Below are 14,478 nucleotides of genomic sequence, written 5' to 3'. Positions count from 1 at the left end.
AAAAAAAAGAGGGTGTGAGTGGGAACCGGCATGTGAGCGACGCAACATTAGGCAGGAGAGGGAGGGGTGATGGAGCTAAGATGGCAGACCGACTGAGGGTGCTGCCTCTCCAGGGTGAACAGATATTCAAGGGACGTTTACAAAACTACCTGCAGCGTCGGATTTAAAACAACAATACAAATGCAGATCGAGCTCACTCGCCATGTTGTGATTCGTTGAGATCGTATTTTTTCATCTTTGGAAGCGAAACGATCTAAAGAAAACTACCGGAGAGAGAGAGAGAGATCCTTGGATGCTGGTCCTGCACATCAACCGGGACGAGAGGTGGATTTAACGGGGTCGCGTCTCTATGGCCGGCGTTCGTCTCGCACCGTGATATATATGCATTGTTCCTCGCCACGATGATGTGTGCTGCTGCTGCTGCTGCGGCAGCGGCGGCCGCCGGTGGAGGGATCCTGCCTTCCGCCTCCTCGTCGCCCTCGACAGGGATGGGTGTCCGGGTGGTGTACGGCGCCGGAGCCGACTTCTCCACCATCGGTTCCGGCATGGGTTCCTGTCCGGCACCGGGAGCCCAGTCGGATTGTCGGACTCGGTACCAGCTTTTACTCTCAGGCAGGGCTCTGGCGGAACGGTACCGACGGATTTACACGACCGCCATCAACGATAAAGAGCAGGGGATCAACCAAGGAAGGTGAGCCGGAGACACGTGAAGCCATCGCGGCTGCACGACCATCACATCCTATATGTTTGTCCCCCATTTCTCCCCCAATTCTCCCACTTCCTGTGGGGGTCAGCTTTTGCTATGTATGTAGCATTTTCTACCGTTGACTTCCTTAGCCTAGTGAAGCTCCTGGACTAAGGCGAATAAATCCACGTCTAGCACGAGATTGTTGCATCATTTTTTTGGAGAAGTTAATACAAATAAACAAAAAATAATAAAACCATAAATCTAAAAACATATTTAACGAGTTGACGTCGCTGTTGTCATGTGTAGCAGTAGAATTGTGGCTGATAACAAGCTAGCAGGCTAACTGTCAATATAGCATTGAAAGCTGGGACGTTACCAACAGTAAAACACATTGATATTTAATACATTTATCTGTACAAACAACGCTAAAAGCACATATTTAACCAATTTAATTCGATTATTTCAGTTAGACGTGTACAGCAGGCCCAGCAGCGTCAGTTTCGAATGCTAGCTAACATGAAGCGTCAACCTCTCGCCATATTATCGCTATAAATCATCCATGTTATCGTCAGAAGACGTTATTTTGAATTTGGGAATAATGTATATTTGTATATGTCGGTTATATCACGGATAAATGGATGTAAACATTCGTGTTTTTGGGAAATGCAGTTACGTCATTTTCGCCAGGTTGACTACAGGATCCTCCCTCAGTATGTTATTGTCCAGCTGCTTTCATTTTCTCCCTCAAACAAAACCTAAAAAAAAAACGGATTAAAACCATATTATTCTTATTTTTAATTATTTGTAAGGGCGATAATTGTGTCATCATGACTATCATTTGGAAGAGATTAAAGTTCAATATGGAGTTGAAATTATCTGGTTATATAATAAAGATTACAAGCCTCTGTTTGAAAGGTTATATATTTTTAACTACTTTTATGACATGTCGTCAAGGAAAGGGTCAAAACTGTTTTACAGATAGTGCAATTTCTTTCTTTCTTTGCAATTTAATTAATTGGATCTGTGCACCTCTTAATAAAGGTTATTAGTACACAATTGGAGTGGCCTTAAAAATAAATTATCTTATTTTATCAACGTTTTTTTTCTATTTTCTTGCGCTTATCCAAAACCGGGTCAGAAGGGTAACATTTAAAGTGGATCAAACATGTCCTGGATCCCCCCCTCATAGTTATACATGCCCTAATAACATCACTACTGTACAGAGGCTTCCTTATTTATATATTTGCAAATTCAATTTAACCTATTTATTTCATAGTCCGGTTCATGCTGTTAAAGAATATTGTTTGTTAAATATATAGGAAATGATTTGCAAATTACTCCCTTTGTATATAGTAAGTAAGTAAGTATTTTTTTTATTTATATAGCGCTTTTCCAGACCAGGGTCACAAAGCGCTTAAACAATCAAAACAATACTCAATAAAATATACTTTAAAGGTCAAGATAACACTGAGAACAACACATATTAATAACTTTTTAAATGGCAGCTGTCAAGAAATGTACAGTCAGTTTGCATCAGTATTAAACTTTAGGTCTACCTGTTTTTTTTCAAGTTGTTTGCTTACTGCAAACTGTAAAGACAATATTCGTTGAGTTTTTCTATTTCGTTTTTTGGAAAATACTTTAATACTCTTCAAAACACAAATGGATACAATGTCATCAATTACAAGATTATTGGACTTGATTCTAATGATACTTTCTCTGTGTTTCATTGTCAATTGCGTTTATGTTGATGCTATATTGCAGCAGAATAAGGGATGCATTATCACATTAGTTATATAAAAATATGATTAGTGAGGCAGAGCTCAGCTTACAATGAGGCGAGAGAATGCTGTTATGAGGTTTCCCAAGGATGAGGTAATCGGACGGCAATTTTGAAGCTGAGTGGACCTGCAGAAGGCGAGTGGGCAGGGAGGAGGACGGAGGGACAGTATGCTTACATTTTGACAGTTATCATTGCCCTAATAGCTCATTATTAAAGTGTACTTTAAATCAAGTTTGACTCATTCCATTTCAATTCTTTCAGGGGAAAGAAGGCCTTAAGTAAGAAGAAATTAAAGAGGCGGCAGAAGGTCAAGTCAAAGGTGAAACCAAGGTCAAAGGTAAGAAATACTTCGGTCTATATCCCCAAATTTGTATCACTATCTGGTTTTCAGTCATGTGTTTGCTTGCCAGTTTTAATTAACATTTTGTTTTACATATTCTGATGTTGTGTGTACAAATATTTTGTTTGCACATTATTATCTTAGGTAAGCAATGTTACAATGGCTTTAATATAAATAGTATATCCTGCAAAACAAGTACCTTGTCTAAAAATCTTAAATTGTACCTTAATATAAAAAAAAAAATAAGAAAGAGGTTTTAACTATTTTATGTTCTCTTTACTATATTTTGAGTGAGCCAACCTGAGCTGTGCAATACTAACCCGGGGCTGCGGTGAGACACAAATTATACCACATATCTGAGAATATTTTTACTCAAACTGATGCTGAAGTCGCGGGAACTTAACTTGTTTCGTCTGGACGAGCGGCAAGAAATGCCCTCAGCAGACTGGCTGAATATGAGACACATAGGAGTGGTTTTCTCCATGTCCGTCATGGCCTGTTGCTGAGCGACCCGATTGTGCTATATTGCCATGGCAACCGCTGCCTCCATCTCCTCTGTCAAGAAGATTGGCATGTTTTTGCATCTGTCGGTGGTCGATGGTGGATTGATTTATTGATATTGACATATTTAGTTTTGCTAGTCGAATTATTGACAATGGTTATATTAATTAATAAAAGTCAATATTTATTTATTCTATGTTATAACCCTATATTTGTTTCATCTAGACAATTTTTTATACCCTTTTGGGAATTTGAAATATTAATGCATCAGTAGCCAGCAGGAAACTTTCCTGGAGCTTACACAGTAGGGGCTTAAGAGTTGGAGCTTCTTCTACTAAAACAGTGAGTGACAAATCTTCAAATAAATCTTGGATCCTGATGGTAATACCCATTCCTAATCCATTTGTAAATGATCCCATAAATTGTGTTTGAAATCAGTATTTTGAGTCAGATTATTTGGGAATTACCATCACATAGTCGCAGGACTATAATACCATTATAACATTGAATGGCTTTACTTCAAGAAACCAAAATGTGAACGTATTTTTTAGCCTTTGACAACAAAAGCAGGCAAGCTTTTCTTGTCCTTGGTGCCATCAGGAAACCATATTTGTGCCAGCTTGATAGGTGACAACACAGCAGGTTTAAAATGAACAGAGATGCAATTACTCTGCCATCTGTTGATGCCTTTCATCTGCCATGTAAAAGGTCAATTTTAGTACATATCTGAACTGTGAATACATTAAATAAGATTCACTCTCATGCATTATGTGTGCATGACAATATTTGTTTGAAAACCTTAAAGCAAATATTGTCAGTGCAGGAATAAACAGGTTTAATGAGAAACATGACAAGAAGAGAAGTAGGCAATGAAAGCAAGTCCGTTCGACTTGAATAGAAATAACCTCACGGAGTAAAAAGTGGTCAAGCTCTGGCTTTTCAAAGACACTGCTTTGTCATACGTGTCGATAAATCCAGTAAAGCCCGAGAGTGCGGTGCCGTCTGAGTGCAGAGTCTGTTCTTTTTCTCAGTCCTCTTAGATGACTATTAGATCTACTATTAAGTGCAACAAGAGACTTATTCTGTTGTTGCTTTGGAGTGTAACCAACACCAGTCATAGCTAATGAATCCACTTCTAATGCAGCCTTTTTTTTAATCCAACTTCTTGTGGGCAAGATATGATATCGTAAAATATATTTTCATTGATATAGTTTAAGAAATGACATGGATACTTGAGTCATCAACACAAGTTGTGATACATAACTTGTCCACCATTAATAAAAACCACAAGGTTTGGTTTTTATTAATAGTGGTCAAAACATTCACATTTTCAGCATATGAATTCGTATAGCTGCAGGCAAGTCAAGGAGGTCTGTGATGTAATGTGTCCCTGACGACATTGTCCATAAAGTACTTAATCGAGTGTGTCCAAATGTAATCGGTTCTTTTCCAGGCAAAGATTATTGGGAATGAAAATACATTAGTATAATATGGAGTAAATTTATGATTTTTAGTTCATAAATTACAATGAATCACTTCCAAATAATTAGTCTACTCCTCATAATTGTTTTTAAATTCCTGATTCTTACGCTGAATATCTTTAAAAATAAAGCCTGACATTGGCTGATAAAGGCATAAGTCTGCTGTGGAAGGTTGCGAGTGCTCTTTCCAGTTAACTCTGCTCCTGGACTGCACTGGCCTTGTTGCTAATGGGCCGCTGTTCGCCACTGAGAGCAGGAGGAGACATGCGGCTAATGTCCTCCCCAATGATTTGAGCTGAAAATGAATGACCTCTCCTCTCGAATGGATGACATCACCCCTTCCTGACTCTTATTCCAAAAGGTCAATCCCTGCACACAGGAGTGATCAATATGATTCATCTTTATCTTGGACTGAAGAAAACGGCTGAGATATAATCGGACTGTTTTTACAGTATTTTTTTTTCTTTTCAGTTGCTATCACATGTTTGAGAGATGTGTTTTTATTGACCGTGATGTCAGCTGACGATATAGTGATTCGTAGTGTGTGTAAACGAGTAAAGGTGGTAATTTTATTTGAATATATAAAATCTACTTCAGTATCCCAGCAACTCAAAAGAGTCATTTTAAGACGATAGTACACTGTACACTCTAATTGGTCTCGAATAATAGCATCTGGGATCATTGTTCTTTTCGTGCTGAGGCATCCCAGCATGCACTGCAGGACTAAACGTTTTCACTGGACCATTTCTTTACTTCTCTGTGTCTTTATCTCTATGGTGATAGTCATTAATGAAATCACATTAGGCTAGCTAGTCATTTCACCTGGCCAGCCTACGATGCAGAAAGCAAGATTGGTTTGCAAATAAACAATAAAATGAATAACTCGCCACATCCACTCAGAAAATACCAAAAACATGAATCAAAGATTGGACCTTGGACATCTAGATTTTTATCAAATCTGTGCCACAGAATCGTATACGATAGCCACAAGTTTGTTTCTTAGTTAAGTGACCCAGGGAGCAGAAGTTTTACCTCATTCAGAGAAATTTTGAGACACAGTCGGGGAGTTTAAATGTAATAGTATGTAGATACCAGGTTCAGAAAGAGTATCTCTGAGCACCATGTGGCGATGAAGAGAAAGGGCGTGACCTCTTAAAAATTGTGTTTGGCAATCCTTTTTATATGTAAGAGTTTTATTACTTACCGGTAAGTAATAAAACTCTTGTCTTTTATTTCATGCCTGTTTGAGTCTAATAACACTTGACGCCAAGCATTAATCTGTCGTTGAACTAACTATCCATCAATTCTTTATTTTTATTTCTACAATGGCATCTTGAAAGATCTGTTTATGGGTTTCTGGTTATTATTATTTTAATATATAAAACTTTTTTTGCTGCTGCTTTTGCTTTATTTATTGGTTTGTACTTTCTCGTTTTGATTATAAACATCAAACCTGGATTGTGTATGGACTGCTCCATTCTGTACTCTTGTTTAATTGACCTTTTGCTTTCCCCTCACAGGCGGAGAGTTTGGATGGAGCCCTCTGTGTGCCCGATATCAAAGTGCACAGCAACCCGTCGGCGTTCAACGTGTACTGCAACGTCCGGCACTGTGTGCTGGACTGGCAGCAGAGGGAAGCCTCCTTGGCTCTGGCCTCCAGGAGCTCGGTGCAGAGTGGAGACTCCGACAGCGAGGAGGAGGAAGAGTACCGCGAGCCGGCCATTAAGCTCCCAAAGGTACCAGTATCACTGCAGGCTTCCCATCCACGCATTTAATTAAACACCGTTATCGCTTTGGAATATCCTCCCCCCTGTTTTGTCTCGAGTCTCCCTTCTGAGGAAGGTAATTGACATACAAGAGTCTTCTGGTCTCCTCTGGTCCACCTCCTTCTTTTTTTATTTTCCTCACAAGAGTGTAAATCTTAAAGTGGTGCTCTCAGCAGTCCGGTGATAGAAATTGATTGGATTTCAACGATTCCTCTGTCAATGGCAATTTATCTTATCTATCAGGTCGTTGATTGATTTTTGATATATGTTTCATGTTAGCCGAAATGGACCCGGGAGGTTTTCAGCCAGAATCTCCTCTTATATAAATGATGTCTTAGAGGATTGGACAGTAGTGTATATGAAAGCATGAAATATTCGAAAGAGTCACTAAATGTTTTTTTTTTCTGGATATTCCCGTAGATCATCGGTATCGGCTTATGTGGTGTCTTCGAGCTGATAAAGGAGACCCGGTTCTCTCACCCGTCACTATGCCTGCGCAGTCTACAGGCCCTGTTGGACATGCTGCAGGGACAACAACCCGAAGGCTTCCAGACTGAACCTCCTGATGTTCTAGGTAAGACTTATCGTCAACCTCTTACAAATACAGGTGTTGTGTAATGGCAAGAATCTGGTGGTACAGTACGTAATTTCTGTGAAAATAGTTCTCCTATTGTCTTAGTCAAAAGCAGTTTAGACAAAGCTAAGCTAGGCTACTAGCTAATTGTTGAATTTCTGTGAAAATAGTTCTCCTATTGTCTTAGTCAAAAGCAGTTTAGACAAAGCTAAGCTAGGCTACTAGCTAATCGTTGAATTTCTGTGAAAATAGTTCTCCTATTGTCTTAGTCAAAAGCAGTTTAGACAAAGCTAAGCTAGGCTACTAGCTAATCGTTGAATTTCTGTGAAAATAGTTCTCCTATTGTCTTAGTCAAAAGCAGTTGAGCCAACGATAAAGCTAACCTAGGCTTCAAGCTAATTGCTAACTTCCTGTGAAATTAGTTGTATTGTCTTAGTCAGAAGCAGTTTAGCCAAAGCTAAAGCTGACCTAGGCTACTAGCTAATTGCTCACATCCTGTGAAAATAGTTCTCCTTAAGTCAAAAGTAGTTTAGCTAAAGCTAAGGTTGGCTACTAGCTAACAGCTTACTTCCTGTGAAAATAGTTCTATTGTCTTAGTCAGAAGCAGTTTAGCCAAAGCTAAAGCTAACCTAGGCTTCTATCTAATTGCTAACTTCCTGTGAAAATAGTTATATTGTCTTAGTCGGAAGCAGTTTAGCCAAAAATAAATCTGACCTAGGCTACTAGCTAATTGCTAACATCCTGTGAAAATAGTTCTCCTATCGTCTTAGTCAAAAGCACTTTAGCTAAAGCTAAGCTAGGCTACTAGCTCACAGCTTACTTCCTGTGAAAATAGTTATCCTATTGTCTTAGTCAAAAGCAGTTTAACTAAAGCTAAGTATCACAATAAAGGGGCAACAATGCAATACATTGCGATATATTGCAACCAGGATATTTTTCTAGTATTGTCCGAGAACTTGACTCTGGTGTTGCTGAATTTACAGACCGTATGACTCTTGGTAAGGTCGTACTGCTTTAATTTGTTTCGAAAACAAAATATTTCTTTTAACATTAGCTTCTCAAGCTGCTGGAGTCGACTGTATCCTCTCAACCTCTGTCACCTTTAGCTCCAGAAGATATAATGACTGCTTGAATTTAACACAATTACAAACACTATGAATATTTGCATGTTAATTGTAAATTAAAATACAAATGATTTCATTTTAAACAACCTTTTTTGAAATGTAAACCATAAAAAATTAAAATGGTGTTGTATGAAGTGAAGTGCTTGAAGAAAATCTAGTAGATATAAATAAACCAAGATGAAACTTTCAAAACTGGTCTTTACAAATGCCTTCCTCTGTCTTTTTTTTCCAGAGTCTCTTTTCCAGCTGTTGTTGGAGACCACGGTCCGCAGCACAGGACCCAACGACCCGACAGGACAAGCCATCACGGCCCTGTCCTGTGCCTGTCTCTTCAGTCTGGTGGTGTCTTGGGGAGACACAGGAAAGACCCTGCAGGCTGTCTCCGCCATCCTCACCAATAATGGCAGCCACGCCTGCCAAACCATACAGGTGACCCAGTGCGAGTTGCTACCTCCTGGCGCTGTTTTTTCTTCTTCTGTGTGCGCGTCCGTCTGGTGGATACTTGTAGGCGGAAGCTCATTAGGTGACTCATTAAGTTGTGACTTTGTAGTAGGAATCCCTGGGGTTAGTGCTACACTCTGATCCATTGTAAGTTGCTTTGGCTGGAAAGATCTGGAGAACTAAAGGCGGCAGGTGGTGCGATCAGTTCCTGTCCTCTTTTTCTTTTTCTTTTGAAGCTGTAATGATTGTGACAAACAATCCTGACACATATTGGTAAATCAACAAGAACAACTCATGTTGTCTCCATAGTAACCTGAAAGTTTCATTATTTTTTAATATTTTAAACATTTAAAAAAAAGTGTCAGTACACTGACTTCTGTACATTTCAGGAAAATCCACTCACCTTATTTCACAGTCATGTGCTGGTAGATTTTTTTTTTAATACCTCTGACAAGGAGGTAACAAAAACGGAATTAAATTCAATTTTGCTCAGATTCCACAAGTCATTGGAAGTCACTCTTTGTGGTGCAGAATGTTCTTACTGTTGCTTATTGTGCAAGCAAGTTCCAGAAGACTACAGCCCTGCAGTGACCTCAGCAATATTTCAAATGCTAAAAAAGTGTCAGATTATGCAGATGAAATAAGTGTAACGCAATGATATTTTCTAGTTTCCAATTTCAAATTGTTAATATGTTTCAGCTCGTTAGAAACGTGTTTCATTGCTTTTTAGGGCATCTTTAATTCTCTAGTGGAAATGTCGAGGTATCTTCCGATTTCTTCTTGGTCTTTCTTTCTCCTTGTGCCGTGTGTTTCAGAAGTAAAGGCCCTTGGGCACTGTCTGGACAGCACAAATTAGATTTAAGGAAATGCCAAGCCTCTTTATGTCTCCTGTTTGATCATGTTACACCTTCTGCATTCTCAAGACTTGTTTTTTTTTTCAACCTCCAAGATGTCATTGAGAACTTCCTGCTTGACGTCTGTGACCTTGTTCACTCCGTTTATCGAGAAGTATTACTACATTATTAGCTTGTATGTGACATTTTTCAGTGTGGCAGATTTAAAATTCACACAAGAGATGCCTGACACACTTTCCACACAGATTAAAGCGTTGGTATATGATATGATATTTCGCTTTTTGAGGATTTGTCTAGACTGTGAATCTATAGCTGACAGGCATCTGGGAAGTGTGAACGTTTCTCTTGTATTTGGGTCAGAATCTTTCCAAAGTTTTTGCAGATTTTCATCCTAACCTGACACCTATTTCCTCCAGGTTCCCACCATACTCAACGCCCTGCAGAGGAGTGTGCAGGCCGTGTTGGTGGGAAAGATTCAAATCCAGGATTGGTTCAGCAACGGCATCAAACATGCGGCCCTGATGAACAAATGGGTGTTGAAAGAGGTCGCCATCGACGAGGACGAGCGCTGTCTTCTGCAGACCGATGGCTCCTTTCTTTACCTGCTTTGCAAGGACGGACTCTACAAAGTGGGCTCCGGATACAGCGGTACTGTCAGGGTACGTAAGTGGAACATGAGTCTAGGTCAGACCGACCCAAAGTGTGGCTCTGGGTACCATGTCAGTTTTATGTTTATACTTTATTTTTTATTCTCTTGGTCTTAAATATAAACCATTATATGTGAGTATTCAGTCAAATTGTGACATTTATCTTTATCGCTCGACCTTTTGGTAAATATCAATATTGGTTATATTTTGATGCTTTTAAAGATGTATGAAATTAAACGATAATTGACCCACAACATTGTCAAGCATAGATCAATTTTAATATATATTTTATTGTGATCCATGGGTCATTTTTTTCTTTTTGAGGAGCAGATAAATCAAGTGTAATATTTGATTTTATAAATTATTCTTTTTTAATTGTTTATAAAAGTGCTAAAAAATGTGAACCCAATGCCCATTAAAGGACAAATAATAGAAAGAAAATATGATTCCAACAAAGATCTTTAACAAGTAATGTGACGAGTAACTACGGCAGTTATAAAATTGTTATATGGCCATCGGAAACATTTTCTAATGATCAGTGCTTGCATAGATTGAGTCCCTTAAACATTGCAATGTCTTTTTTGCACAATACTGTATCGATCTTCAACATCACTGTATGGTTGGTCTCGCTAAACTATCAAGAATAGCTTCAAAGCTTTCTTAAGTTTCCCTTAAACATTTTTTTCAACAGTTGTCTCTTTAATATGCATCTTCCAGGGCCATGTTTACAACTCCACATCTCGAGTACGGAATCGTAAAGAGAAGAGATCGTGGCTTGGCTTCGCTCAGGTGAGCCTGTTAGCTGCTACTGCTATTTCATCTTCTTACGACATTGCTGTACTTGTTTAGTAAGTTAAACATCTCTCCGCAGGGTTACCTGTTGTATCGGGACACCTGTAACCACAGTATGTCGGCCATTAAAATCAACCCCGAGACGTTGGAGCACGAGGGCGTCATCACCATGCCAGGTACTCAAGGACGTTCATGCTGTTTTTTTAAAAATAATTCTACTCAAGGCAAGGTGAATAAACAACTTCTCCTCTTTTAAGGTCAACACTCGGATGGACAGAACATTCTCTTCACAGACGGGGAGTACATCAATCAGATCGCAGCCTGCAAAGACGTAAGCTTCACCTCATACGTTCACTCTATATACTGACAGTGCGTCGTTGTCACTCATTTTTTTTTTAAGTAAAGATAATTCGATCATCTTCCGCACTAATTCCAGACACTCTTGTACATTACACAATGATCCATCCTGCAGCCTGAGTGGCTCCGGCAATTCCCTGCAGTGTCCTCTTGCGCTCTCTTTATCCTGGTGTCAGTGGTTACGCATGGGAGTCCCTTTTGCTCTCAAACACACCCCCCCCACTGCCTCCCTCCGCTTCACACTATCACATCTGAATATGCTAGCAAGGATGTGCGGAATTCCCAGAATTCTCAGAACATGAAAACCTACACGGATGGTCCTCAGAACATGTTGATGTTGCATCTTTTTTTTTTTGTTGATTCCAAATTCACGCTTGAGCTCACACTGACTGAACGCGTCCTTCAGCGGATCACAAGCCGTCTTGAGTGTACGTGGGCGTGGCCACGAGTGAGGTGGCACATGTGGGTATTCTCTCGAGCTCAAGCTCTTTGCGTCAGCGCTGTGAGACATGCGTGGGGGAGGAGGAGGAGGAGGAGGAGGAGGAGGAGGAGGAGGCTCCAGTCTAATGGCATCTGTCTGGCTACAGAGGCACTCCTTCCACTTTTATGTGTTGTCCTCATTTTATTAATTTGAGAGTCGAAAATAGGCTCATGTGTGCAGACGTTTCATTTTATAGCCGGGAGGATGATTAAAAAAAATAAATAGGCTATTGTCTAGTGTCATCTTAAGGCAATAATGCATTCATATTTTCTGTTTTGGGTTTGAGTTAAACAAAATATTTTTTTAGTTAAATAAATGAAGATTTAAGTCTTCTTTTTAATTCATAAACAAGGAAATGGCTTTATGAATTCATTATTCAGTTGATTCAGGAAAAATTGTATTTTAATACAGATAATTTCATATGAATTTTCTTTAAAAAAAAAATTTAAGTTGTTGCTGAATCTACATCTAAACCTTAAATTAAACCTGTTGGTACATCAAGCCTTAATTGATAATGAAATAATAACAATTGTTCTACCAAATAATTAAAAATGGCAATTTCTTTATGGTATTAATACTGATACAACAATCAATTATATCAACTTAAAATAGATTTTAGTAAATAAGTAAGTAATATATTAACAGCGCTTTTCTAGACCAGGGTCACAAAGCGCTTAAACAATCAATACAATACCCAGTAAAAAAGATGTTTAAAAGGTCAAGACAACACACAGACCAACACAGGAGTCTCACTTTTTACAACTTCATTCTGTTTTTTCATTTGTCAAAATGTTTTATATATCTGTTTACCCATCATGAACATTCAAATGTCCTTTTTTTTCTCCCACAATGCTCTGTTCAAAACGTACTGCCTGCCATGCAAAAACAGTCAAACTCAACAAATCTGGCCTTTTTTCCGCGCTGCAGGATGGTTTCGTGGTGCGCATTTACACCATGAGCTCTGACCCAGCACTGCAGCAGGAACTGCAGCTCAAGCTGGCGAGAAAATGTCTGCACGCTTGTGGAATCTCCCTGTTTGACCTGGAGAAAGATCTTCACATCATCAGTGAGTGATGGCACGACACCCAGCCTTGAGACTGTACCTAATGTCTGTGTTTCCCCTGCCTTGTGTGTTTGCATCACAGGCACCGGTTTTGATGAGGAGGCGGCGTTGCTCGGCGCGGGGAGAGAGTTTGCGCTCATGAAAACAGCCTCTGGAAAGGTAAGCAGAAAAAAAAGCTAATTTAAGGGACACAGCTCCCCCTTTAACAAGTTAAGTCATTACATTGTCACAAGACAAAACAGTTCTTAAGGCAGTTAAAATTATTTTTAACTTGTTGTAGCAATTTAAAGATTATTTCTTATCGGTTGAGGGAGCTCTTTGTCAGGATTTTGAAGTAAATGATCAAATAAAAAAATATAAGAATTTAATATAAACATGAGTACTGACTACATGAGTAAAAAAAACAAAATTAAATTATGAATAAATGCACTCAAAAGAATCTGATTGGATGGATAAATTACCTTTTTCTTTCGGACACAAATGTTTAAAAGATTCAGTGGAAGGAATTCATATTGTCACAGTTGGTGACTGGACTCACTCTTCAAGTTTGGGTGAGAATCTGAGTCATCTGGGAGAAACTGTGGGTTGAAAAAAAAACTGCTTAAGGCATCTTTTCTGGCCTGTTGGACGTGTCTCTTGGTCATCGCTCCTACTAGGGAGGAAGACCCGGTGCAGACCAGGGAAATAATTAAAATCAGTTTTTGCCTAGAGAAGCAGGAAGGAGGCGAGAGAAATCAACTTTTTAGTTGATGTCCTGCTTTCTACAACTCAAATGTTAAATCTTTATTTATTCATATTTATTTCTACATTTTTCTAACATACGAGTTTCAACTCGATCATACAAAGGGCCAGCATGTTTTGTGTGCCACACAAAATGTAAATTTATCAAACCGGAAGAATGGATGTCATATTGTCTTTTCATCTTGGAGCCTTAATCTATATTAATCCGTTTTACGCTGAAGTCTCTGTATAATTGTTGATGCCCTTTATAGGTCATGATATCTTGCGGAAGTTTGACACATGCTTTAACCTGAAATTGTGGGATTTGGATGTAAAAGTCAAGTTTATCTAGGCTCAAACAATGTTTTGGTGCCCCAAATTGTCACTAAATATAACTTAAGTCTGTCGTCTAGTTTAGCATTTGAGATTAAAAGTCCAAAAGGCACTGCAAATGTTTCTTACTCTTCTTGTATTTTCTACCTTTGTCTTATCTCATGGTCTTCCTCTCAAATCATTAAAAACATTCTGCTTTGACAGTTAAATTAGTTTCTATACAAGTTTAAAACTGGGGTCATAAAGGAAAACGGCATAATCCCTGCTGGCGTTTACACTGTTGAAGAGAATATTTGTCATACTTTCTGCTGACAGCGTCCGTCAGAGGGGAATGCCAACTATGTGGTTGATCGGGTGTGTCAGGTGTGGTTGTGCGTATCTGCCCAGTAGGTGTGGTGCCGTGTAGATAGAGAAGAGAACGGATGCCTGTTGATCATTTCTACGCCCGAGCTGAAGCTTAATCTCGCCGCGCACCTTATCTGCAGATTACGCCAACCTGAAGCAGATGGAAGAGTAAAAATAGGAGCTGCTTA

General features: G+C 39.1%; 1 protein-coding gene across 14 annotated transcripts in view; it reads left to right on the top strand.

The window, feature by feature from the left end:
* Positions 1 to 41: 41 nt before the first annotated feature.
* Positions 42 to 14,478, top strand: part of mycbp2 (MYC binding protein 2) — a 55,955-nt gene continuing 41,518 nt past the window's right edge. For 13 of the 14 annotated variants that reach the window (XM_087803795.1, XM_087803790.1, XM_087803793.1 and 10 more), the window contains exons 1-11: positions 42 to 691; positions 2,733 to 2,808; positions 6,314 to 6,529; positions 6,980 to 7,133; positions 8,490 to 8,686; positions 9,969 to 10,211; positions 10,917 to 10,988; positions 11,071 to 11,167; positions 11,249 to 11,322; positions 12,757 to 12,895; positions 12,975 to 13,051. In XM_087803795.1, the coding sequence (XP_087659921.1) occupies positions 402 to 691; positions 2,733 to 2,808; positions 6,314 to 6,529; positions 6,980 to 7,133; positions 8,490 to 8,686; positions 9,969 to 10,211; positions 10,917 to 10,988; positions 11,071 to 11,167; positions 11,249 to 11,322; positions 12,757 to 12,895; positions 12,975 to 13,051 (1,635 nt within the window). In that variant the 5' untranslated portion in view covers positions 42 to 401. The remainder of the gene's footprint in view (positions 692 to 2,732; positions 2,809 to 6,313; positions 6,530 to 6,979; positions 7,134 to 8,489; positions 8,687 to 9,968; positions 10,212 to 10,916; positions 10,989 to 11,070; positions 11,168 to 11,248; positions 11,323 to 12,756; positions 12,896 to 12,974; positions 13,052 to 14,478) is intronic. The other variant, XM_087803803.1, reaches the window with a different exon arrangement.

This window comes from Callionymus lyra, chromosome 12 (assembly GCF_982586985.1).
Source record: "Callionymus lyra chromosome 12, fCalLyr1.hap1.1, whole genome shotgun sequence".
NCBI classification, from domain to species: Eukaryota; Metazoa; Chordata; class Actinopteri; order Syngnathiformes; family Callionymidae; genus Callionymus; species Callionymus lyra.
This window is presented reverse-complemented; position numbering and strand designations above follow the sequence as displayed.